The 27,299-nt window shown below is 45.9% G+C and overlaps 1 protein-coding gene across 1 annotated transcript; it reads left to right on the forward strand.

Annotated features, from left to right (window-relative positions):
* Positions 1-27,299, forward strand: CHRNG (cholinergic receptor nicotinic gamma subunit). The gene is made up of 12 exons (XM_020811495.3): positions 1-101; positions 6,474-6,613; positions 7,761-7,805; positions 9,971-10,077; positions 11,911-12,066; positions 12,717-12,814; positions 13,743-13,946; positions 15,579-15,693; positions 17,303-17,417; positions 19,769-19,973; positions 20,467-20,600; positions 24,890-27,299. The coding sequence occupies exons 1-12, from the start codon at positions 59-61 to the stop codon at positions 25,052-25,054; spliced, it is 1,527 nt and encodes a 508-aa protein (XP_020667154.3). The 5' UTR covers positions 1-58; the 3' UTR covers positions 25,055-27,299.

Below are 27,299 nucleotides of genomic sequence, written 5' to 3' on the forward strand. Positions count from 1 at the left end.
AGCCACACAGGCAGCCTCGGCTGCTTGGGGTCCAGAAGGTCTTGTCCGCACCAGCAGGATGGGTTGGCTTAGTTTGGTCCTGACCATCAGCTTCATTACAGGTAGGCTGGGTTGATCCGGCAGGGCGCGTTCGAACGGACCATCCATGGTTTGGGTTGGGTTGGGTTGGTGGGCAGGCAGGGGAGGGCCCTTTCCGAGCTGAGATCCGTTCAAAGTCCAGCATGGGACCCGCAGGAGCCAGGAGGCGATGGACAGGATTGCTGGTCACACTGTCTCCCTTCAAAGAGGGAGGAGCGCAGGACCCCCGTGTAGTTCAAAATCTGCATTTAACTCTTATGCCCCCCAAACCTAATTGCAAAGCAGAAGCAGTTGATTCACTCACTTACACACACAAACACACACACACACACAGAGAGAGAGAGAGTAAACAGAACACTTCTCTCGGTCAGCGTTTTCTTCCATAATGTGGACAATCCTTTCCATACATGACTGTCCGTCATGAACTTTCAAAGCCCTTATGACAGGCTCATCTGGAGGCTGAATTAGAGATGGATTTGGGGGGAAGTAACCACTTTGGCAAGGGACGTGGTGGCGCTGCGGGTTAAACTGCAGAAGCCTCTGTGCTGCAAGGTCGGAAGGCCAGCCATCGTAAGATCGAATCCACGTGACGGAGGGAGCTACCGTCGCTTGTCCCAGCTCCTGCCAACCTAGGAGTTCAAAAGCATGTAAAAATACAAGTCGATAAATAGGTACCACATCGGTGGGAAAGGTCACGGCGTTCCGTGTCTAGTTGCGCTGGCCACATGACCACGGGAAACTGTCTTCAGACAAACACTGGCTCTACGGGTTGGAGACAGGGGTGAGCGGTACACCCTAGAGTCGGACACGACTGGCTAAATGTCAAGGGGAGCCTTAACCTTAACCTCTTTGACACCTTCAGTTTTGAACTCATTGGCTTCTGCGTGGCCAGGGGCACAGCTGTCGTTGAACATGTATTTATTGAACATTGATTGATTGACTGGAATGTTTGTTTATTTATTGAAAACATCCATGCATCACCAAAAACTGTTCTCTTCAAATCTGTGTAATTCAAGGGAGACATGTATTGCTGGCTTGTGGAGTTTAAAGGGAACGGCGCGTTGGGTGGCTGGTCGTGGCCACCACGCGATCATTCATTATTAATTCAGGAAATTGCATCGCTTGGAAACAGCTGGATGATGTCTAATACACCTATTATTCCAGGATCCTTTGGGTTGGGTCTGGGTTTTGATAATAATATGGCTGTAGGCTGCATTATTCTTATCCTAATTTCCTTAACAGCAATCATTTAAGGTGTAATTTTCCTGTGGAAAAGGTTTTTAAAATGGCATGTTCTTGTCTTTCCAACATGCTGCATAGAAAAAACTCTGTAACAACGTTGTGTCGGAGCCCACTGCCATTATTACCAAAAGGTGCATTTTGGACTACACATTCCAGAATTCCCTGGCCTCCATAACCACCAGCCATGCAAGCTGGGCGGGAGAAGGATTATGGTAACTGTAGTCCCATAATCCTTATGGGAACTGTAGTCCTGCTGAGCTCCTTGCCTCCACGCATCGGGGCTCAGAGAACAACAGTTCGTTGATATGAAGTCACAGAACAAATATGTGGGAGAAGTAAGATTCGAATCAAGGTCTGCCTGGTTCATAGTTCAGAACCACACTAGAGGTGGAGGGGTAGCCATGTTTGCTTCCTCTGTACAAAACAAGGCCAGATTGGGGAGCCTAATTCTTGCAACTCCCGGAGTCCTGATGTGAGGGTAACATGCGTTGACCCAAGGAAACTAGCTGCCTGAGGCAGAACAGGAAAGGACAGGCTTCAGATCAAGGGGTGTTATGGGCCAGACGTGGCTGAGTTGTTTTGACGCATGAGGCAGAAAATGCCACAAGTTGTTTCCCCTCATCATTGATGGGGAAAATAAAACCACCTCAAAATAAATAGTGAAGAATTGGTTACTCCTTTATAGCAACAAAAATCTGGAAAAGGAACGGAGGAGACAGAGCCTCGGAAAGAAAATGCTTGACTGGGTATCTCTTTCTGGTTTCGCCTTTTTGTGTGTATGAGAAATTCGAGACAGCTTTTTCAACAAGAACAGGCCAGGCGGATGGATTAATGGCCCAAATCCTACCACTGGTGTAACATGAAGGGTGGAACCTTCGTCAGCAAATGGCTGTCAGACAGGAAGTCAAAAACATCTCTGGAGAGCTCCGTGGGGTTTAGATCTCTGGCTGCGAAGCCAGAGAAGTTGGGAGTTCGATTCCCCCCCGGGCCTCCAGCGGGTTAAGCCAGCCTGCGTAGCCTTGGGCCAGCTGCACGGTCTCAGACCTGGGAATGATAAACCACTTCTGAATCTTCTCTACCTGGAAAACTCTGAAAAAGGTCGCCATAAGTCAGAATTGACTTGAGGGCGCAAGATTACGTCTTTCTTTCTTTCTTTGTTTGTAAAACTTGTATACTGCCTGATCAGTACTAGGCGGTTTACCTCAAAGATACAATCCGTGAAATGTAACGCCCGAGCCATTCATTCATAAGAGAGAAATAAAATCCCTTTAATAAGATTTTGGCCGATAAAGGGGATTGCACCCTGCACGTCCTGCCAGATTGCACCGTTTACTGTCACGCTCCTGTAAAGTTTACAATCCTCTGCATTCTGTTGGTACAATACTGCTCTGTATGTGCCGAGATGTGTGGAAACATTATTTTCTTGACTGTTTTGTCGTGCGAAACACACAAAACCAAAGATGTTTGGATGTAGAATTCTGCGAGAAAGCAAGCAGGCCATCAACCAACCAACCAAAAAGCCTCTTGAGGTACAGAATAGGGCTTAACGCAGCGAGCAGAAAAGCGCGTCTGCCTTTTGACGGATGGGCAAAGTTGGCTTTTGATTCCTTTCTCGACCCCGACCGTTTCTCCTACACCAATACTGGTGTGGCTACCATCAGCCCAGCTGTTGTTATGCTGCAAGGAAACGAGAGATGTTTCAGTTCCAGAAAAAAGCTGAAGCCAGCCAGGAAAATGTTGTTCCAAAGCCCCAAAGAGGGGAGGAGGAGAGGATCAACATTCCAGACCGTGGGGACGTCATGTTAGGATATAACTGTCTCGAGGGTTTTGAAGGGGGGGGAGGCGCCGGTGCCAAGGGGAAGCCTTTCGTTCTGTGCTCCTCTCAGTATTTATTTATTTATTTATTTATTGGACTTACATACCGCCCCATAGCGCTACAAGCACTCTCCGGGCGGTTTACAATTTTAATTATACAGGCTGCTCCTTCTCCCTACAGTGCATGCCCGGCGGTGAAGGTGGCTTCTTCTGGCCGCTTCTCCTGCAGCAAAAAATAAAATAATTTTTAAAAAATTAGGAATCTGGTACATAGTAGCTCACACAAGATCACCGGGATGGAAGGCCAGACTTTTCTGCCTCTCCTGTCAATCCACAGGCACTACGTGAAACCTAACGCCGTCACATGGCCTGACAAATCTCTTTCGAACCCCTGCAAAAGGCTTTCTCCTGCTCTGCCCCTCAAGGGAACGTGCAGACAACCGTACTGCGAGGACAAATCGTCCTGCCTGGTTTACGACTAGTGGTGGGCATGAACCGGAAAAAATGGCGGTTCGTGGTGGTTCGTGATTTGTGGCGAACCACGAACATTCCGAACTTTTAAAAAAAGCGAACCACAAACCAGTTCGTTTTTAAAAAACATTTGTGCCTGGGGGGAAACGAATGACTCCCTGCGGCTGACTGTCCTGTTCCCACTGGCCCCATTCGCTCCCTAACGTGGGTTGCCACCTCCTCTTCCTCCACCACCGCTGTCTTCGTAGGCAGTGGACCGCCTTCCCTTATGGGAGCTGGGCCTGATCTCTCTGCCCATGACACCCGTTGGCTGAGTCAAACGTTGCTGTTCTTTCTTGCTGGGCAACTGAGGCATGAAGTTATAGATGCACAGTTTTGTCTTTTGGGATTACAACTCCCAGAATTCCTTTAACAGCTCTAAGAAACCCATGATTCCCGGAATTCTTTACATAAAGGGCATGACCGTTAAAACCCTCTATGGTAGACAGACCCTAATGACCTTAAAATGATTGTGACTTTTTAAGGAAGGCCGTCTGGCTGACGATGTCCGCTTTAGCCAGCGCTGTGCGATTCCAGATGACGTTCAGGTGCACCCCGTCACCAAAGTTCACACAGCCCCAGCCGCCACCCTCCTCCCAAGCCCGCCTGGCCCTCTGCACTTCTCAATTAAGTAGCTGCGATTAGCCTAATGAGGGCAATTTGCCGGCACGTCTCCCACTCACTTGAAAACTTTATTGGGCGGTTGCTGTTTGCTAATAATTTGATAATATTGAGGATTTAGAAAATCATTAGTAAGCTAACAATCTGTGCACTAAACAGGGATGGATTTAAGCCAGAGCTGGGTAAGCTATTTGTTATTAATCAGTTAGAATCCGGGGAGCACATGCTGCCTGTCTAATTAAATCCTCATTTAAATATTTCAGCTCAGAGAGAGCTGAGAAATGAAAGTATATCGGAGTTAATGGGATTTTTTTAAAGTTAAGAAATTCACTAATAAAGGAAGAGCATGACATCAAGGTCAAATTTTGTTGAAAGGACGGCTGAACTTCAGAGGTTCGGGGGCTGTACACGCACATCCCTAAACCTTGGACAACTGCACTTATTCACATCATCAGTGCCCTTCAATTCTTTCTTCCTTCTCTGAACCCCTCTCACCTTGCTCCTTCTTGTGGTCATGTTTAAAAATTAATTCGTAGGGGGTGAAGGCCAGGGGATGTGGCTGGCTCTCAAAACAACTTAGAACGTTAGAGTAAAGCTGAAGAAGAACACTAAAGCAACCATGGTGCCAAAATTTAATTTAGACTACATTTCTGAAAAACTGAAAGACCATATAAGGAACAGATTTGCATTATCAAACTCTATTTACCATGAGCCAGAATAATTGTGGGCTGAAGCCAAAGATGTGAAAGAAAGAAACTGAAAAGACCATCCCTGTGGTCAAAAGAAGAGAAAAATCTCAATAGAAGAATGATGGAAATCTTAGAATTATTAATTACAGATGAGAAACAATAAGAAGTAGTATCAGAAAATTAAAAAGTTAAAAAACTAAATGTAACTTTTTAGCAACTGGTATACAGGGGCAAAGAGAACTGTTATAAATAAGGACTGTGAAGGAATAGAAGAAAACAATAAAATAGGAGAAAGAAAACTATCCTCCACTAGATCAAAAAAAAATCAAAGTGAAATTTAAATGAAGACATGGGATGCTGAAAGATCTACAAGAGAATACATTATCTGATCAGAATAAAAATAAAGAAAAGCAGTAGGAAAAGAGGATGTCTTAACATGGGATGGAATGGCTCAGTAAAGCACCCTGCTATCTTTAGTTTGCAAAACCCGAGCAATTTTGTTAATTATAGGGCTCTTTGGAAGTTGTTAATTCATAGAGTCAAAATACACTGGAAGCGACTTGATGACATGTAACAAGTTTAAACAGTTCCAGTTGCATTGCAAAAGTCGTGCAGTCGTTCCTCATAAATTGGCAAATATGAAGTCATTAACTTCATTACTCAAAGTAGGAATCAGTTACAGGTGGCTTGCGATTAGTAGCATCCGTCTGCTACGCTATGCTCTTGTAGTGGAAGAAGTGGGCAGCAGTGTATGGAAACATACACCACATAAAATGTGTTCACCTTCAAGGTGTGCCTTGTGCTTTCCTGCTGCAACAAACACAATGTAAGTTAGTTACTTCTGAGCTTTGTTCATCTGCGAGTCTTAGAAACTAACTCTGAGTAGAGATGCATACAAAAACGAAGCCCCCGGGCACAGGGGGCCAGCCTGATAACTCCCAGACCATGCCTGAGCACTTACTGCACAGTGCGCGGCACGCATGGCCAGCATCATTGCCAGTGTGCCCGTCGTAGCATTAGCTTCGCTGCCCCAGCCCAGCCTCCCTGCGGGGGAGACTCTTCCTCCCGTCCCCTTTCTGGAGTGGCTGGGCGAGCAGGGAGGCAGGGCTGCAACAGCCAAGCTATTTGTATACGAATATGAACCCCCATCTCTAACTCTGAGACATTAGGAGGAGAAAGGATTTAAAATTTTTATTACTTACAATTGAACAGATCAACAGCAGATGGAGAAAAATCACTGCTTTCAGCCAGAGACCTTCAACAGACTCCAGAAAAGGGAAAAAGAAACAGAGCAGAGAGGCAGGACTCTCTTTGAATTCAGAGGCAGGGGAGAATGATTGGTTACTGCTAGATAGATTGACAAGCACCCTCAACCCAGAAAGGTCCCTCCCAGGCAAAGCTACTAAAGGCAGCATGCGAGGTTGTTAAAGCTCCAGCAGGTCCCACCTCTTATGCCTGGCTGTTTGCATACCAAGTTGCTATTTCTTCAGAGTGTCTCTGTCTGCCTTCCTCCTCCAGTGGTCTTGGGCAGGAATCAAGAGGAGAAGCTACTCAATGACTTGATGACAAATTATAACCGCAACTTTCGCCCAGCCGTGGACAAAGGTGATGTTGTCGACGTTTCAGTCAAGCTAACCCTCACCAACCTCATCTCGCTGGTAAGTAAAGCTGGGGTGTCTTTAGTCTTCCCTCGAAGGCTGCTATGGCTTTATCATCCTCCGTGGGGCTGAGAGGCTTGGCTTCAGAAGGTCTCGCCCAGGATTTGGAGGCTTTTAAACACAACAGTTTTGAGATTTTGAGGTTTTCAACATAAACCTTTTCAACCTCATCATTTAAATCGGCCTAGGGTTTTTTTTCCTGAACTCTGAGGAGATAACGCGGGTGTGTGGCAGCTCAGGGACGTCTTCGGCGAGAACCTAAAGTGGCTAATTACAAATCACCAAAACGGAGCGCAAAAACTGATCACGGTTTACACGTTCTCTTTGCATCTTCTAATTTCTAGGAACAGATGCACAATCAGAAATTCTCCAGTCACAAGTCCCAACACTTCCTTCCTGCTTCTGCTTCCGGATAGCTCTGTGGTTTGGGCATCTGGCTGCAGAGCCAGAAGTTGGGAGATCGATTCCAACCCCCCACCACCACTGGGCCACCTCCTTGACAAGGGGTGGACCTGATGATCCACAGAGTCCCTTCCAGTTCTGCCATTCTAAAGTGTTGACGATGATAATAATTCCCACCCCAGGGACTGCTAATGCTGCCCAAACTCTGCCTGGCGGGGGGGGGGGGAGGCTTGCCTCTTTGCATCAATAGCCTCATTATACAATATATATGCCGTTTCACAACAAAGCATCACAAAACCAGAATAATAGTTACATACAAACACTGAGAACTGCAGTGAGTTGCAAATCAAGACATCTGGAGGGGGGTGGCTGGTTGTGTAGATGCTGCACCTCCAGATATCTGGCCTCAGAGCAAGGGAGGAGCTGAGCTTCACCGGATCCAGACCTCTCTCAGCCCAGATTCACAGCTGCTATGCTGGTGCCAAGTTTGGGAAGCGTCACAGTAATCCTGAGAAATTCCCCACTTCCCACGGCTGGAAGGGACTTGCATTCAGCCTAGCCTCCAATGGCCAGACCTCAGCCATCTTGGCCAGTTAGGATTTTATTCTACCATGACAACGTCCTTCCACTACGGCCCTTGTAAGGTGTGTTTTTGGCTTTATTTGAGAAATTAAGGAAGAAGTTGGAGGCAAGTTCGACTGAGAGCCTGCATCTGCCCGACTCATTCTTTTCTCTTCTTTCCCAGAACGAGAGAGACGAAGCCCTCACGACCAACGTCTGGGTGGAGCTGGTAAGAAATCAGGGGTGGCGTTGTTTGAAAAATGGCTGTCTTTTTATGTTTGCAAATTACTACTGGGTAGGCTGTTCAAAATGTTTGCCCCTAATATTACACATTTCATGGGTGAGGATTTGAGCTAGTTCTTCGGCATGAGATGTTTTCCTGCCCAAGTCAACAGTCGAGACTGGCCTTCCCCACACCCTTCCATCATCGGTAGTTTAGTTGGCTTCTACCTTTCCCCCAAAAGAAACCCCCCCCCCAAAAAAAGAGATCATGTTGAACCACGCAGCTGTCCTAGAATCATGGAGTTGGAAGGGGCCTCATAAAGGCCATCGAGCCCAACCCGGTGCAGGAATCCAAATCGAAGCAGATCTGATGTGTTGTCTAATTTTCTCTTGAATGCCTCCTGCATTGGAGCGCTCACCACCTCCCGAGGTCATTGATTCCATTGGTGTACTGCTCTAACAGTTAGGAAGTTTTTTCCTGATATTCACCCGAAATCTGGTTTACATGTCCTGCACTCTGGGATGATTGAGAACAGATCCTGTCCCTCTTCTGTAGGACCGCCTTTCAAGGATTTGAAAAGTGCTCTCCTATCTCCCCTCAGTCTTCTTTTCTCAAGGCTAAACATGCCTGGTTCTTCCAGTCTTTCCTCAGAGGGCTTGGTATCTCGGTGTCTGATCATCCTTATCGTCCTCCTCTGAAGTCCTCCCAATTTGTCAGCTTCCTTCTTGAAGTGCAGAGTCCAGAACTGGATATGGGACTCCAAATGGGGTCTAACCAGTGCCGAATTGAGGGGAACTGGTACTTCATGGGTTTTGGAAACCATACTTCTGTTAATGCATCCTTAAATCACATTTGCCTTATTTGCAACCAGAGCACGCTCTTGGCTCAAGCTGATCTGCAAGAATTATAAGATTCTTCTTGCTTGTAATATTACTGCGACAAGTATTCACCATCTTATAATTGTGCATTGTTTTTTCCCAAGGCGTCGAACTTTGCACTTATCCCTGTTGAATTCCATTCTGTTATTTTCGGTCCCATGCTCAAGCGTTTCAATATCATTTTGAATTTTGCTTCTGTCTTCTAGGGTATTAGCTATTCCACCCAATTTTGTGTCATCTGCAAATCTGATTAACATTCCCTGCACCCCCTGATCCAGGTCATTAATAAAAATATTGAAGAGCACTGGACCCAGGACTGAGCCTTTGGGGTACCCCACTCGAGATCTCCTCCCAGTTTGAGATAAAAACCATCTTTGGCAAAGTTGGAGGGGAAATTTTGACACTCCTTGTATCAGCTCCCTCTTACTTTAATTTATCTTTGCCCCTTGATGGCATTGTTGTTTAATGAATATACGGGCTTAGCGTCACAGATGTGGTGTGATGTACTGATGATTGTACTATTTTGGTTGTTTCATTTTGAATTTCCATTCTAAGAGGTTAGTTTATTAACAATTTCAGAGGAAGACAAGACTCTTCAGCCAACACTCGAACTGTGGTCAGCCTTGAAAAATAATCATATACAAAGTATATATTAAATCCAGAAGTGGGGGATCTTCCCATGCCTCCATTGTTTAGACTGCAGTTCCCATAAGCCTTAACCACTGAGGAAGGTAGCTGAGGCTTCTGGGAACTGAAGTCTGAAACATATTGAGGGCCAATATCACCCTTAATCTACTTGGTACTCTTTTTTTATTTTTTAAATTTGTACTTTATAATTCTTGTTTGTATGTTTTAAAACATGGCTTTTATTGTATCCATAACCCCCCTTGAGCATTGCTGTATGTAATGGAAAGTTGAAATAGAATTTTGAGAACATATTTTCTTTCAATTAATGCCTCAAACCAGCAAGATGTTCCTATCTAGGCCATAGGAGAGAGTCCGCCAGAAGTATAGCCTTCTAGAATGATCACAGTATGAACAACAGCCCATGAAGTTTAGAAACTGAGGTCTAGCAGCTTGCTTTTCCTTTAAAAGAAGGAAGAAACATGAAATCTAAGGACTTTGAGAATTAGACGAGCCTTTTCGGGCTTCTGGGCTGGAGGCAGCTGGAACTCTTCTTGTCCCCGATTCAAAATGAGTCAGGAGGACCTAATGTCACCAAGGAGGTCTGTCGTTTCCAGAAACCACAGAACAGTTTTCTGAATACTCATTAGGTCACTTGCTTGTTGCCAGAAATGGTATGATTACCGACTGCGGTGGGACCCGGCCGAGTATGACATCAGGTGCTTACGGATTCCCTCCACCATGGTGTGGCTGCCAGACATCGTTCTGGAGAACAAGTAAGTATCCATCGAGAGGGTTGATTCTTCCTCCTTCGTGCCCATCAGCTGATGACGAGGGAGTTTGGGTTGTCTCTTCGTGAGGAGAAGTTGTGGCCAATCCTGCCCCTTGGTAGGGCCGGCCCTCTTGTGAGGCAGCGTGATGTGATTGCTTGAGGACGTTGGGTCCCCATTTAGCTTGGCCTGGATTCTAGCCAGCGGTCTACAGATGTGCTATAGACCTGTGGTTCTCAACCATGAACATCCCCAGATGTTCTTGGTCTACAACTCCCAGAAATTTTGGCCAGCACAGGAAGGGCGTGAAGGCTTCTGGGAATTTTAGTCCACGAACATCTGAGGACCCAAGGTTGGGAAACCCTGTGCTAGAAGATTCTTCCCATCACCACCATTGGGGAGAGATTCACTCTTGGATGGTTCGACTGGTCCAATAATGGGAAGAGGACTCCGGGTTTTTTTCCTCTTTGCTTTGGACAGCGGGAGATCCCGAACGGGCCCTGTTTTCTTGTTGGCTCACTCGCTGAAATTTGGTTGCTGCTTTTGGGTTTTGAACCCTTTACTTGAGCTGAGAGGATGCTTGTCAGCGACATTCTGGAAGCAGAGTTAAAAACAGAGGGTCTATAAATACAGACATAGCAGCATATGTGCTCCTATGGGAATTGGGAAGACGAACCCAACGCCGTAGAGGTGGACACGTTGAGCGTGTAGCCATGTCGAAGGCCGTGGGAGTTCAGAATGGGAGCCAAGTTTGAAGAGTTTGAAGAACGTCGCTGGGTCTGTTCCAGAGCTTGGAGAAGTTCCTTTTTTGGACTGCAGTGGGCAGACGCTCCCAACTAGAGCTACTGGGAAACTCAGGGGAATTTAGTCCGAACTCTCTCTCTCTTCCTCTCTCTCTTCCAAGCGCTGGTCTGTGTCTCCAGGCCTACAGGGTTGACAGATGTGTTAATCCACCTTATCCAGGGGATCAGTATCTACTGATTCACTTATCCATGGTTTGAAAATATTAAAAATCTTAAGAGAATAATCCTAGAAATATATTTTTAAAGATGAAGTTACCAGAGCCGGCCACGAGAGGGAGCCAGAGACCATGGTGCTAGGCTGTGGCCTTGGCAGGACCGGGCCACAGAGACAGATCTACCCCCCCCCTGCACTCACAGACACCCCCACGCCCCCCACGCACTCACACACACCCCACCATGCACGGATGCACACATACCCTGCCCATGCATGCATGGACACACATGTGCTACCCCTCAGGCATGCACAGATGCATGGACGCCCCACCCATGCACAGTCGGAGGCATGCACAGCCCCACCACATGCACACACAGACACACAAACACCCAACTCACACATGCACGCCCCCCCTCCACACGCTAAACCGGTTTGCAGTGCAAAAAAGGTAGGGGCCACCACTGCCCTAGAGAAATATACGTCCACCGTGCCATTACCAGAATTGGCCACTAGAAGGAGACAGAGAGCATGCTGTGTACAGTGTTGGCTATTTTAAAAAGTGTTTGCTATAATCTGCATTTTTTTTTTGTAGCATCTGCAGGGTAGGGGCTTGGAAGAGATCCTCCATGGTATCCATGGAGTCCTATGGTAATCTTTCAAAATATACCTGATTGAGAACAATTTGATCACTCAAGCGAGTGAGACAAGTTACCAAGATGTGGGGAAATATCTTCTAAACTGACCTGCCAGAATGCAAACAGCAATATAGACATTCTCTTTCGGGACAGAGAGACTGGCATCTCTTCTGTCATGATTTGGCTCAAGGATGCAGGCCCGGAGGACTCTGATGCCGCTAACCGAGTTCTCCCTTTGTCCCTACAGCATCGATGGGGTTTTTGACGTCGCTTTGTACGCCAACGTTTTAGTCTCTCCCAGTGGCAACGTCAGCTGGCTTCCCCCGGCCATCTACCGCAGCGTGTGCCCCATCATCGTCACCTACTTTCCGTTTGACTGGCAAAATTGCTCCATGGTGTTCCAGTGAGTGTTTGCTCTTTCTTATTGCCTTCGCCAGCCAGACAGGAAAGGATGAATTGCAAAGAGCAATAGCAAGGACGGTCAATATTTTTGAGACTTTCATCCTCCCACTGGGATTCCCAGTTCATGTCTGTGTGAGTGAAGTATTGCTTTAGCTTTTCATAGTCGTTGGAGAGCTTAACATCAGAACACTAAGGGTTGCCACTACACGGCAGGGAAAAATACAAACAGAAGTGGCACTCCAGAAATCAGATTTCTCTCATTAACTGTAGCAGATCCCACAGGAGTCCATCAACCTTGTACTCGCTGTAGCCAACCACTCTGGAGTCAGAAAGAGGGGAGGAAATTAGCCTTGTTTGCAGCTTGTTTGAGTCTATCGATGCTTCTTCTCTGCCTTGCTCCAAATGGCCCCGTTTGGTGCTGCCGCATCAAAAACCACGAGCAAGGGGAGGGAATGAGACCAAGACTGGGTGGAATGGGGGGCGCATGCCTTTGCACTGGTCTTGCCAGTTGGAGCAACATACCTACAATCACCGTTGTGGTCAGGCGGCAAGCCTTGTTACCAGTGGGGAAGGAGCAAAGCCCAACCACTGAAAGCCACCTTGAACACAAACTTCCTTTGGCATTTTTAATGGGTTGATTCTGTTTACAAGGTCGAAGACCTACAACGCCCATGAGATCAACCTCCTGTTGACGGTGGAAGAGGGACAGACCATTGAATGGATTTTTATTGACCCGGAAGCTTTCACGGGTAAATACATGCACAATAGGATGCAACCATGCAGACGCCAGGAGTCTAAGTGTGGTCACCGGAAGAACGGTTGATTTGAGGAAGCAGGTGACCTTTATGGGTTGGAGGACCCTTTTTCAGATTTGCCACCAGCTAATCTGAGGGCCATGTGGGGGGGCATGTTCCTTGGGGCTCTCAAAACTTGGAAGAATTCCTCCCCCCTGCCAGAAAGATTTAAAAAAAACTATAGATGTGGCCACCCCCTAATCTAGGATTGCTGTCCTCCTGTGATAGTGAACCAACAAGATGACTCTTCAAAGCTCCCCATCCTTTGCCTTCCCTACTTTTTCATTCCCTCCCCCTTGCATCTGGTATTCAGATCAGAACTTGGGAGATTTACTTTTCTGGACTTCACCTTGCAGTTTGGCAGGCCAGTGGCAATGCTGTCAGAGGGATTCTGGCAGTTAGGCTCCCCAGAATTTTTATTTTTCCAAACCCAGATTCACTGCTCCTGAACACGGAAGCTTTGTTTAGCACACGATGTGGCAAAGACATTTGGGTTCATTCAACTTATGAGGAAGGAGGCCTTTTGGCCACTCCTGATCCTGTCACAAGAAAGCTTTCATAGAAATCATAGGAAAGTGAAGTTGGAAGGGGGCCTTCGAGGCCATCCAGTCCAACCCCCTGCTCAAGGCAGGAATACAATCAAAGCATGTCTGCCAGGTAATTATCCAAGTTTTTCTCGAATGCCTCCAGTGTTGGAGCGCCCACCAACTCAGAGAGAGCGCTCTGAAGTGGTTTCCCATTCCCTTCTTATGGGAGGGTTCCCTGGGTCTGTGCAGCTTGCCCAAGGCCACACAGGCTGGCTCTCCTGGCATGAAGCCCAGTGGGGAATGGTTTCTATGATCAGGCCTCTTTGATGCCCCTATGGGCTTTCTTCTTTCCGCAGAAAATGGGGAATGGACAATCAAGCATTTGCCCGCCAAGAAGTTAGTGAACGCAGAACGCTTCACACCAGATGATATTGAGTACCAGCAGATCATCTTCTTCCTCATCATCCAGAGGAAGCCCCTCTTCTACATCATCAACATCATCATCCCGTGTGTGCTCATTTCGTCTGTCGCTGTGCTGGTGTACTTTCTGCCTGCCAAAGGTGAGTGTTGCAGGAATCATCACTGTGGAGTTCCGTTGCCTGAAGATCAAACTGTGTGTTAAAAATCACCCATCCTTAGAAGAACAAGTTGCTGAAAACATTTCCATACCTTTGCAGTTTGCAAACCAGCTTGGGTTTTTTTTGCAATTGGCGGTCTAAAGGTGAGCCCAGACTTCATTCCTAAGTATGACTGGCTAGTCTCACAAAGGTCTGCCCAAATCCCATGGCTAAAACCCTAATGAGATTTCATCTCCCAATGACAGTGTTTATATGATATATAGCTGTGTTCCTTTTAGCTAGTCTTTGGATACAAAACATGCAGTTGGAGGGGGAAATGCTATGCAATTTTTTTAAAGTGCAATTCAAAAATGATAAATAAGCCACAAAACTTCACTCCCAGAGCATTGTATTTTCAGTTTCCAACTGCACATTTTTCCCAACTACACATTTTTTTAAAATGCACATTTTCCCCCCAACTGCATGCTTAAAAAAAAGAAAAAAAGAGAGAAGAATCTTAATGCATAGCCTGCCTGCTGAAATGGGAGGAAATTAAGTGTACGTGTTTTCCCATAGTAGCTGCATGCTTTATCTATGTGCCTTAGCACCCATTATTTCAAGATTTTCTCGCTGAATTTTCAGAACTTCCCGCAGCTGTTTTCAGTGATGCGACCACTGACCATTTTAATATTTTGATAGAGAAGCCACAGCCTGTTTCTTTGTAAACAGGAGAAAGCATGGGAAACAGCCGGGGTGGCAGGAGAGATTCAGTTTCTCCCCAGATCCAGGTTAACAAACTAGGAATGTGTCATGTTTTTTCGTTTGTTTGTTTGTTTTTCGTGGATTTCAACTCCCAGAATTTTCCAAGACAGCCCCAGGCACACGAACACACATCTAGAGAAACCGTCCTTTCACTCACCTGGAAAAAGGCCAAGGAGGACTCCTTCTAGGCCTTATTTCCTCCTCCAGTGCTTCTTGGGAAGAAACTGCTGCAGTGCTTCCTCGTTGTTCTTTTATAGAGGTCAGCTCTTGATTAGAACGACCCCCCCCCCTCCGGAAGCATTGAAGCCGCTTTCTCCCAGGAAACACTGGAGGAGGAAATAAGACTTAGAAGGAGTCATCATCCGGGTGTGTGAAAGGAAGGGGTCTACAGGTACATGTCTGTGGGGTGGAACTCCCAGATTGTGCCTGGAGAATGCTGGGATTTAGTCTCAGAGGGACACGAACAGCACACCCCCATGATAATCCCTCCTGTGTGATAATCCAGGAACGACCGATGGTTTGATAGACAAGACCTAGTCTTTGCTTTTTCTCACGAACTGTTCTGATTCAATGTGGAACCAGTCCTGGGCCCCTGTTTTCAGAGCAACCTGGCCTTCCCATGCTTGGGCTCAGATCTAGCCTAAGAGCATGGCAAAGCGAGACCGAATTCTCCCTTTTCATGTCAAGCCCTGGAACAATTCTCTGCTTTTGGAGGACAATTCTGAAAATCCCCCCCCCATCCCCTCCCTCCGCCAAAGCACAACTATACTGAAAAAGGATTCCTGGGCACTGTAGCTGAAAAGGGAACTTGTACAAGCTCTGATGCCAAGACCCCCTTCTCATATTGCTCTTTTGCTTTTCTTATCTCTGCAGCTGGAGGCCAGAAGTGTACAGTTTCCATTAATGTCCTCTTAGCCCAGACGGTCTTCCTCTTTCTGATCGCCAAAAAAGTTCCAGAAACATCGCAGGCTGTTCCACTGATTGGAAAGTAAGCGGCTCCCAACAGAGCTAAAGAGAACAGTGGATGGTGATCCATTTCATGTCCTTTTGGGGTAGATGTACTAGTTCTGATCCAAGTTATAGTGACCGCTCTCATGGCCTCCTGGCTATAGAATAATCAGTACTGGTTTACCAGCAGTCCCGTCTTCCGTGGCAGGTGGTGATCTGGGACTGTGAAGCTTGCCCAAGGCTGCACAGGCTGGCCCTTCACCCAGAAAGCACAGGAAGGAATTGAATTCCTAGCATCTGGCAGCATAGCCACGTGCCCCAACCCACTGAGTTATCTGCGCAGATATTCCAGGAATGGTTTATCATGCCCTTCTTCTCTGGTGCCCTGGGATGATGTCTCTTCTCCTGGGAAGCTCTGCGGGGAATCGAACTCCCAACCTCTGGCTTTATAGTCAGATAGCTAAACCACTGATCTATCAGTCGTCCAAAAACATAATATATCTAAGAAGATCTTCTGCAAATAACAATTTACTGGCACAGTCCTCTGGGCAAATAGCAGTTACAGTACCCAAGCCAAACTTCTAAGAAAATAAAACAACCACTGTAGAAGATGCTGAATTTTATTTCTTTAGAGATTTAGAGATTGATATACTGACTTTTTCCCAGTGTAAATACTAATCTCTTTATAAAACTATAAAAAAAAACAATTCTGGAAGGGACCTGGTTTTGTTCCACTTGATTATTCAGCCTTTCTCCTGAGAGCTGAAGTTTTTTTGAAGCTGGTTGTTGTAGGTTTTATAGGCTGTTTGGCTGTATTCCAAAGGTTTTTCTTCCTAACGTTTTGCCAGTCTCTGTGGCCGGCATCTTTAGAGGGCTGGAGTCAGAACTCTGTCTGTGTTCTGGTGTTGTGTGTGGGATGGTTGAGTATTTGTAGCTGTGGGATCAGCTTTTTGTCCTTTTCAGGAGATTGGGTGATTATGGTGATCAGGCTGTTTTTTTTTTTTGTTGTTTTTTGTTGTTTTTTTGTTACGGGTGTATTGTTGTGATAAGGGGGAGCTATTAATTAGGGTCTGCCCTAGCAGTTACACGGGCTAACTGCTTTAAAATTGACAAAGCAACCCTTGGCTTGCTGCACCTTTGAAAGCTGTCAAAATTAAAGGGGAAAAAAGAAAAAGAACAAGGACAACCTATTGTGGCACTTTAAAGACCAACCAGTTTGTTTCAGGCTGAGCTTTGGCGGATCAGCATGCTAAGACAGAATAGATATTTCTTTGGTATCTTTTGATATGTTTCTCTGATCCCATCCCAGCATTAAAAGCCTAACACTTGAAACTTCAAATGGCTTTACCTTTCCAGTGTTAGATTCCTAACCCTTGACTTTCCGTTCCAAGTGGACAAACCACTCCCTGTGCAAAAGAGCTTATGTTTTTGAGATGCATTGGGGAACAAAGTATGAGACTGGCCTTTTTCTGGTCTTCCAGCATGGTGCCAATTTTCCAGAAAGATGAGTGACTTTGTTCCTTTAAAAAACAACAACAACAACAGGGATTTACTGTACATCCATTCACTTAGTCGATGGATATATTGCATCTGACTACTGCATTGGACTGACAGTGGTGTTGTTTTTTGTTATGTTTTTCATTCCAAAGATACTTAACCTTTCTGCTGGTGGTCACCATCACTATAGTTGTGAATGCTGTTATCGTACTCAACGTTTCTCTAAGAACACCCAACACCCACTCTATGTCCAGACGGGTCCGGCAGGTAGGTCAAGAGCTGGAGGGGCTTGTGAATTTGGTGCACTCTCTCTCTCTCTCTCTCTCTCTGTGTGTGTGTGTGTGTGTGTGTGTGTGTGTGTGTGTGAGAGAGAGAGAGAGAGAGAGAGACAGAGAGAGAGAGAGATCAGCCCCCAGATTAACCATTAAGCGTTTGCTGAAGCCATCAACAAGTGAAGGGGGCACCATAGTTTTCTTCCCCCCAGTTCTGGATTTACCGTGGACCATGAGACAAATGGTGCACCCTCCTTAACAAACCACATCTCTCCTTCCCTCGCCCTCAGCACCCTTCTTCCCTATCTCAAGACAGCAAGAAAACCACCAACCTACCTAAAGCACTTGAGTATGAACCAGGAAAAAACTAAAAAGCATAAAGATTCCCCTAGAGAGAAAATGTGTGTTTTGAGTGAAATGATTAATCATCATCACTCAGTGTTGTTGTTGTTTTTAAAATTACTTCTGTATTTTGAGAGGTTGCATGTTGACAAAGATAAAAAGAGCTGCTGGCCTTTTAGACCCATGGCCTCTGCACTAGAGGTGCAAGCCAAAGAAATAACAGCCACTATTTTAAAAAGCCCCCAAAGGGGTTTTAAGCTCTTGTTTGAGCTTCTCAGTTTACAGATTCTGACAAAATCCATCTGCATTAATCAAAGCTTGAAAGCACAAGGTTTGGCTAGAAGCTGGTCATTTGATTGTATGTATGATTTTGCATACAATACTGTATTTCTTTTTCACCACATGCTATACAGCTAAATCATAATGTGTGCATTATATGGTTTCCCCCCCAAGCGGTGAGACTTGTCCTGTGTTATATACATAATCTTTTCAGCGCTTAGGGCCTCTAAAGGTCTTAATCCGGCCTGTATGACCCTAAAATCTGTGGTTGGGACATGAGCCGCCTATCATAGAAGACATGGTTTTGGAACATGGAAACCGCCATGTTACCGATATGTCTTCAACTAGCATTCTTCATGGCAGTCTCCTGAAACACAGGAACATCGCTGACTTTAAAGAAATATACACAGTGGGGAGCCATTTTGAGCAGCCAGTGGCCATTTTGAAAACCCGATGATCAGCTGGTTTGAGTGTCGCCATGCGAAGAATTGGTTCCTGAAGCAGGGAACCGATCGTCGGGAAGCAAAAAAAGTCCATTAATACATCGTTTTGCGATCGCAATTGCGATTGCAAAAACATCGTCATGAAGCAGATTCGTCATCAAGCGAGGTAATCGTTAAGCGGGGCACCACTGTACCTAACTTCACCGAACTCATTCTGTTTTCATCTCCAAGGAGACGATGCAAGCCCCAAAGGCTTGAGTTGTAACTAGCCATTTTGGCACCTGAGGCAAACCGTGCTGTCTTTTTTCCCTTCTGTACTCTGTGCCTCACGAGGTGTAGGTGGGAATCCTTTGTTAAAAAGTTGAAGGAGAATGTGGTGCCTTGTTGCCCCCCCCAAAAAAACAGAAAAGTTAGCACTTTTAAAAGGGTGCAGAAAGGAAAAAATAACCGCTCTGGGTAACAGGCTGCCCACATGCCTGGAAATCTGACAGATGGGGCAGAATAAACCTGAGAAAACATGACCATCAGGCTGTTTAAAGCGGCAAACCCCACAAATATTATAAAATGCCAGTAAACCTCCGGGAGATTCATTCCAGAGAAAACCTCACCCAAACCTTAAGCACATCAGTATCCCAGAACACCTTCGTGGGTCTCATTCTGAGCCTTTATTACACAGATGTTACTGTTCCTTTCTTTCACACACAGGCTGATCCTCCTCTAGAGTTGGGGGAAACGTTTGTTAGAAATCAAACCATTGCTCCAGTTTTTTTTTTTAATGACAACAAATGAGCAATTGGGTGTTTGAGGAACTCTTTCAATGTTTCCTGAGTGACTTCACCCCTTTTTTAAAAAAAGTATTCCATTTTATTTGGGGGGGGGGAATGACTCCTACTATTTCCTCCCTCTTTCTGGGCCAGTTATCTATAATTTCCTTAACAAAAGATGTAGTGATCTCTAAGCCACATTAAGTAGGCTCTCTAACTAAGAGTTTCTCTCTCTCTCAATCTTTTTGGGGGGAGGGCTATAATTCTCAGTACAGCCCAGCTAACAAGGCCAATGGGATCTGTAGTCCAAACCCCCCCACCCCAAATTCCCCATCTTTTTTGTCTTCGATCCAAGAGCAATCAGACAGCTAACTCTCATTTTTTTGACCAATACGCCCAAGGAAGGGAAACCCAGATGGCATCAATACTGCCTTCTCCTGCCACGCTAGTTCCCACGTGGCACTGTGGACTAACGAATTCTTGCCAAGTGCCACGTTCTTTCTCCCCCCGTTCTCCAGGTGTTCCTCCGCTTGGTGCCAGGTTACTTGGGCATGCACATGCCACGTGACCCTGTGCCCACTGGCAGCCGGCTTCGTCGTCAGAGCTCCCTAGGGCTGATGGCCAAGGCGGACGAGTACATGCTGTGGAAGGCCCGGAGTGAGCTGCTCTTTGAGAGGCAGAAAGAGCGCGACGGGCTGATGAAGCTCCTCCTGGCGAAGATCGGTGAGTCGCGTGGCCTGCGGATTAGGGGTGGGGTGAACCCAGTGCGTGTCCTCGAGATATAAGGTAGGCCCACGTAACTGCAAGATCAGTGTCCACGGATTCACTTATCCAGGTCTGAAAATATTTAAAATATTGAAAGAAAAATCCTAGAAATTACAGACTTGTGCATCCTGCTTTCTTTACTGCACACACACTAGCAACCAACCAAACAGATCAACAGCACTCCAAACAATTCCCACCAACGGAGAAAAGAGAGGGACAGAACACTCAGCAGAGAGGCAGGGATCCCTTTGAATTTGAAGGCTGGAAGGAATGAACCTCTCCCAACCACTTAAACTACAGACAGCGTGCTAAGTTGTACATAAAACTCTAACAGAGTCTGCCCTGGAACACTGTCCATAAGCTGTCTAGATCTTGGGTGAAAGCTCTTCTCTCCAGGCTGCTTCCTCTGCATCTATGATCTCTCTCTCCCCATTCTGGTGTCTTTTCCCAGGAGAAGGTTTGGAGAAGGGATGCCCCCAGGACTTCTGCAACAGCCTGCGCCACGCTGCGCCTGAGATCCAGTCCTGTATTGAGGCTTGCAACCACATCACGAGGACTTTGCAAGAGAAGAAGGACTTTGACAGTGTAAGCGCCGCCCTGGGATAAATGTGCATCTTGCTGGTGAACTGATGCTGAGCATCGTGCCCTGCTTTGCCTGGGTGGGAAAGGCATCACCAGTGAAACCACAGAGGTGCAGGCTTCAAAAGATTTCAGATGTTGAGACCAGTGTATGCACCTCCATTTTGGCTGTGCAACCAAGAGGCGGGAGGGCGCATGTGGATCAGCACATGATGTTTGCATCAGGACTTTGCAAGGAGTCATGATCCTCAGAGGAGATGTGATTGGGTTAGAGAAGATCAGTGCCTGAACTGTAAATGAGGGAAAGAGGCTGCATTTGAGGTAACTTTTTAAAAAAATCAAGGTGTATGAGACCAGTATTATCTGAATGGGTGCCCACCTGAAAGGTTGTGTTGCAGCTCCCTTTATCTGGGGATGATGAGAGTCGGAATCCAGCACACCTGGAAGGCAGCTGTTGAATTCGTTTCGTTCGTTTAGTCGTTTAGTCGTGTCCGACTCTTCGTGACCCCATGGACCAGAGCACGCCAGGCCCGCCTATCTTCCACTGCCTCCCGGAGTTGGGTCAAATTCATGTTGGTTGCTTTGCAGACACTGTCCAGCCATCTCATCCTCTGTCATCCCCTTCTCCTCCTGCCATCACACTTTCCCAACATCAGGGTCTTTCCAGGGAGTCCTCCCTTCTCATGAGATGGCCAAAGTACTGGAGCCTCAGCTTCAGGATCTGTCCTTCCAGTGAGCACTCAGGGTTGATTTCCTTCAGAATGGATAGGTTTGTTCTCCTTACAGTCCAGGGGATTCTCAAGAGCCTCCTCCAGCACCACAATCCAAAGGCATCAATTCTTCGGGGGTCTGCTTTCTTTATGGTCCAGCTCTCACTTCCATACATCACGACAGGAAAAACCATAGCTTTGACTATTCGGACTTTTGTTGGCAAGGTGATGTCTCTGCTTTTTAAGATGCTGTGTCAAGGTTTGTCATCGCTTTCCTCCCAAGAAGCAGGCGTCTTTTAATTTCATGGCTGCTGTCTCCATCTGCAGTGATCATGGAGCCCAGGAAAATAAAATCTGTCACTGCCTCCATATCCTCCCCTTCTATTTCCCAGGAGGTGATGGGACCAGTGGCCATGATCTTAGTTTTTTTGATGTTGAGTTTCAGACCGTTTTTTGCACTCTCCTCTTTCACCCTCATTACAAGATTCTTTAATTCCTCCTCACTTTCTGCCATCAGAGTGGTATCATCTGCATATCGGAGGTTGTTGATATTTCTTCCAGCAATCTTAATTCCGGCTTGGGATTCCTCCAGTCCAGCCTTCCGCATGATGTATTCTGCATATAAGTTGAATAAACTGGGGGACAATATACAGCCTTGTCGTACTCCTTTCCCAATTTTGAACCAATCAGTTGTTCCATGTCCAGTTCTGACTGTTGCTTCCTGTCCCACATATAGGTTTCTCAGGAGATGGATAAGGTGGTCAGGCACTCCCATTTCTTTAAGAACTTGCCATAGTTTGTTGTGGTCCACACAGTCAAAGGCTTTTGCATAATCAATGAAGCAGAAGTAGATATTTTTCTGGAACTCTCTGGCTTTCTCCATAATCCAGCGCAAGTTAGCAATTTGGTTTCGAGTGCCTCTGCCTCTTCGGAATCCAGCTTGTACTTCTGGGAGTTCTCGGTCCACATACTGCTGAAGCCTACCTTGTAGGATTTTGAGCATAGCCTTTCTAGCATGGGAAATGAGTGCAATTGTACGGTAGTTGGAGCATTCTTTGGCACTGCCCTTCTTTGGGATTGGGATGTAGACTGATCTTTTCCAGTCCTCTGGCCACTGTTGAGTTTTCCAAACTTGCTGGCATATTGAATGTAGCACCTTAACAGCATCATCTTTCAAGATTTTAAATAGTTCAATTGGAATGCCATCACCTCCACTGGCCTTGTTGTTAGCCAGGCTTTCTAAGGCCCACTTGACTTCACTCTCCAGGATGTCTGGCTCAGGGTCAGCAACTACATTGTCTGGGTTGTCCGGGATATCCAAATCTTTCTGATATAATTCCTCCGTGTATTCTTGCCACCTCTTCTTGATGTCTTCTGCTTCTGTGAGGTCCCTCCCATTTTTGTCCTTTATCATGTCCATCTTTGTGCGAAATGTTCCTCTAATATCTCCAATTTTCCTGAACAGATCTGTTTTTCCTTTTCTATTATTTTCCTCTATTTCTTTGCATTGTTAAGAAGGTCCTCTTGTCTCTCCTTGCTATTCTTTGGAAATCTGCATTCAATTTTCTGTAACTTTCCCTATCTCCCTTGCATTTTTCTCTTCTCTGCTATTTGTAAGGCCTCGTTGGACAGCCATTTTGCTTTCTTGCATTTCCTTTTCTTTGGGATGGTTTTTGTTGCTGCCTCCTGTACAATGTTACGAGCCTCTATCCAAAGTTCTTCAGGCACTCTGTCCACCAAATCGAGTTCCTTAAATCTGTTCTTCACTTCTACTGTGTATTTGTAAGGGATTTGGTTTAGATTATACCTGAGTGGCCCAGTGGTTTTTCCTACTCTCCTCAGTCTAAGCTTGAATTTTGCTATGAGAAGCTGATGATCAGAACCGCAGTCAGCTCCAGGTCTTGTTTTTGCTGACTGTATAGAGCTTCCACATCTTTGGCTGCAGAGAATATAATCAATCTGATTTCGATATTGCCCGTCTGGTGATTTCCATGTATAAAGTCGCCTCTTGTGTTGTTGGAAAAGAGTGTTTGTGATGACCAGCTTGTTCTCTTGACAAAACTCTATTAGCCTTTGTCCTGCTTCGTTCTGAACTCCAAGGCCAAACTTCCCTGTTGTTCCTTTTATCTCTTGACTCCCTTCTTTAGCATTCCAGTCCCCTAGAATGAGAAGAACATCTTTCTTTGGTGTCAAGCTGTTGTTGAATTAACCAGCATTAAAGGATATCCTAACAAAAGAGCATTGGCACAATACAGTAGGACCCCCATATCTGTGGGATCGGTATCCACTGATTCACTTGTCCGCAGTCCAAAAATATTAAAATAAAATCCTGGAAATATATATAGATATATATATTTATATCTGAAGGTGAACTTAACAGAACTGGCCACTAGAGGGAGAAAGAAACCTTGCTATGCATAGTGTTATCTAGAGCAGTGGTTCTTAACGTGGGCGATAATGCCCCCCAGGGGGCGATTTCATTTTTCAGGGGGGCGGTAGAACAAAAAGGGGCGGCGTGGGGGCGCTGGAGCAGAAGGGGGCGGTAGGGGGGCGGTGGAGCAAGCCAAACCTGTGAAGATGGCTGCAGCCTTTTTACAGTGTGAATGAATATATATTTTCCTCCAATTTTAATTTAGTTTCAGACTTTTTGTCTTGAAATTTTTAGTTCCTGCATTTGTTTTTATGCCCTTTTTATATTTCTTTTTGCGTCTTAAAATTCACTTGCAACTAAATCATTAAATGTTACTTTTTGGGGGGCATTTCATTTTCTTGGAATTTAATTTTGTTTTCAGGGGTCATTGGATTTAAGTGTCTTAAATAAATAAATAAATAAATAAATAAATAAATAAATAAATAAATAAATAAATAAATATCATCACCGCGGGGAGGCAGGCGATGATAACTTCCTCAATGGCTCAAGGGGGCATTTCTTTCAAAAAGGTTAAGAACCACTGATCTAGAGAAATATATTTCTACAATGTCATTAGCAGGGGACATGATAGAGGTGTATATATTTATGTAAGATGTGATGGCCGAAGGTGGGAGGAGAGATTTTGTTCCCTCTCTCATAAGATTAGAACCTGAGGTCATCTGCTGAACTGTGGGATATTCAGGGCAGAAAAAAGGGATAATTTATTCACCTAGTGCATTCTTCAACTGTGGAACTCCTCGCCACATGATGTTGTGATGGCTTCCAATTTAAATAGCTTTGAAAGAGGATTAGATAAATTCGTGGAGGCCATCAGATTACTCATTAAGGTATCTACATATATTTCATCTCCAGTACCTGAGGCAGTGTCTTTGGGGTCACCACGGAATGCAGGATGGTTGGCGTAGCTGCACCCATGTTTTGCTGGTAGTTTTCTGATTGGCAACCACATGTGAACTCAGTGGAGGACCAGAGAAGCCTTTGGTCTGCTCTAAGATGACTCTCTTTATATATTTAGGGGGAAAGAACATAAATAAGAAGAAAGAAGCTGCAAAGAAAGCCACCCACCCTTTTTCTGCTTTTTTATTTGCACATGCCTGCTACTCGTGGAAAGCTTTTTTGACTTTGCCGCCTGTTTGATCTTTTCTTCCTTGCAGGAGAACGAGGAGTGGATCCTGGTGGGAAGAGTGGTTGACCGTGTCTGTTTCCTCGCCATGTTCTCCATCTTTGTTTTCGGGACCATCGGCGTCTTCCTGATGGCACATTTCAACAAGGCGCCAGCACTCCCCTTTCCTGGAGATCCCAAGAGATACCTGCCCTAGGAATGCAGGAATGCTTCGGCTTGAGCATCTTTGGCTAGCCTTGTGTTGGTGTCAATCCCCAAATTATGTTGCGGATCTTGGTGGACTCCAGTGATACAGAGGGACGTCTGTACCACAAAGCCTTCCTCTTTAAGTCGATGTTTTCTTACAGAGCCTTGGATCTTTTATTTGGAGAGTCTCGTTGCCTGCCAGTACCACCTCTGGTCCATTAAGAATGAGCCCAAATTTAGGGCTTAAATGAGATGTTAAGGAGAAATGTATTTCCTCCTCTTAACCCATTTTTCCCTACAATGGGATTTCCCCTGAGTTATGTGCCTTGCTTTGACTGTCAGACTTGCAAATGAAGCCCATATTTGTCTTCCAGCAACCAATCACAAACAAAGCACACTAAATGCTAGATAACAGAGGTGAGGAAAACCAAGCAGTGCGGTATAACCTAGATACAGTATATCATAGAAGTGAGTACACCCTCTCACATTTCATAAATATTTTAGGGTATCTTTTCATGTGACGACACTGAAGAAATGACACCTGGCTGCAATGGAAAGCAGTGAATATGAAGATTGTGTAACTGTGTCAATGTGCTGTCCCCTCAAAATAATGCAACACACGCAGCCATTAATGTCTAAACAGTTGGCAACAAAAGTGAGTACACCCCGAAGTGACAATGGTCAAATTGGGCCCAAGTGGCCCTTTTCCCTCCCTGGTGTCATGAGACCCGTTGTTGTCACAAGTCTTAGGTGTGAAGGGGGAGCAAGTGTTATTGCTCTCACTTTCTCTGACTGGTCACTGGAAGTTCCACATGGCACCTCATGGTAATGAACTATCTGAGGATCTGAAAAAAATGAATTGTTGCTCTAGACCAAGATGGCCTAGGCTATAAGATGGCCAAAACCCTGAAACTGAGCTGCAGCACGGTGGCCAAGACCATACAGCGGTTTAACAGGACAGGTTCCACTCAGAACAGGCCTCGCCACGGTCGACCAAAGAAACTGAGTGCCCGTGCTCAGCATCATGTCCGGAGGTTGGCTTTGGGAAATAGACGGATGAGCGCTGCCAGCATTGTTGCAGAGGTTGAAGGGATGGGGGGTCAGGCTGTCAGTGCTCAGATCATAAGCCGCACACAGCACCAAATTGGTCTCCAGGGCTGTCATCCCAGAAGGAAGCCTCTTCTAAAGATGATGCACAACAAAGCCTGCATATGGTTTGCTACAGACAAGCAGACTAAGGACATGGATGTCCGGAACCATGTCCTGTGGTCCGGTGAGACCAAGATAAACTTATTTGGTTCAGATGGTGTCAAGTGTGTGTGGCGGCGTACACAGGTGAGGAGTACGAAGACAAATATGTCGTGCCTACAGTCAAGTGTGGTAGGAGTGCCATGGTCTGGGGCTGCATGAGTGCTGCCGACACTGGGGAGCTACAGGTCATTGAGGGAACCATGAATGCCAGCATGGACTGTGACATACTGAAGCAGAGCAGGATGCCCTCCCTTTGGGGACTGGGCCACAGGGCAGTATTCCAACATGATAACGACCCCAAACACACCTCCAAGACAACCACTGCCTTGCCAAAGAAGCTGAGGGTAAAGGTGATGGACTGGCCAAGCAGGTCTCCAGACCTCAACCCTATTGAGCATCTGTGGAGCATCCTGAAATGGAAAGTGGAGGTGCGCAGGGTCTCTTAACATCCACCAGATTTGTGATGTTGTCATAGAGGAGTGGAAGAGGACTCCAAAGGGCAACCTGTGAAGCTCTGGTGAACTCTATGACCAAGAGGGTTAAGACAGTGCCGGAAAATAAGGGTGGCCACACAAAATACTGACACTTTGTGCCCAGCTTGGACATGGTTGCTTAGGGGTGTCCTCACCTTTGTTGCCAGCGGTTTAGACATTAATGGTTGTGTGTTGCGTTATTTTGAGGGGACAGCACATTTACACTGTTATACAAGCTGTATATTCACTGCTTTACCTTGTAGCCGAGTATCATTTCTTCAGCGTTGTCACATGAAAAGATAGACTAAAATATTTATTAAATGTGAGGGGGTGTAATCACTTTTGTGATATACCGTACATATGTCCTCCACCAGCACTTAAAGAAGCATGTCTTTCATAAATGTGCTAAGTATTGTAGTGTGATACAAAAGACCGAAATCTCTTGGGATTTCCATCTTTTTGACTTCCATCAGGGGCTGGGGGAGGTCCCATGAAATGGGCCTGAGAAATACAGCAAATCAATGAACTTTC

Source organism: Pogona vitticeps, chromosome 3 (assembly GCF_051106095.1).
Source record: "Pogona vitticeps strain Pit_001003342236 chromosome 3, PviZW2.1, whole genome shotgun sequence".
NCBI lineage: Eukaryota > Metazoa > Chordata > Lepidosauria > Squamata > Agamidae > Pogona > Pogona vitticeps.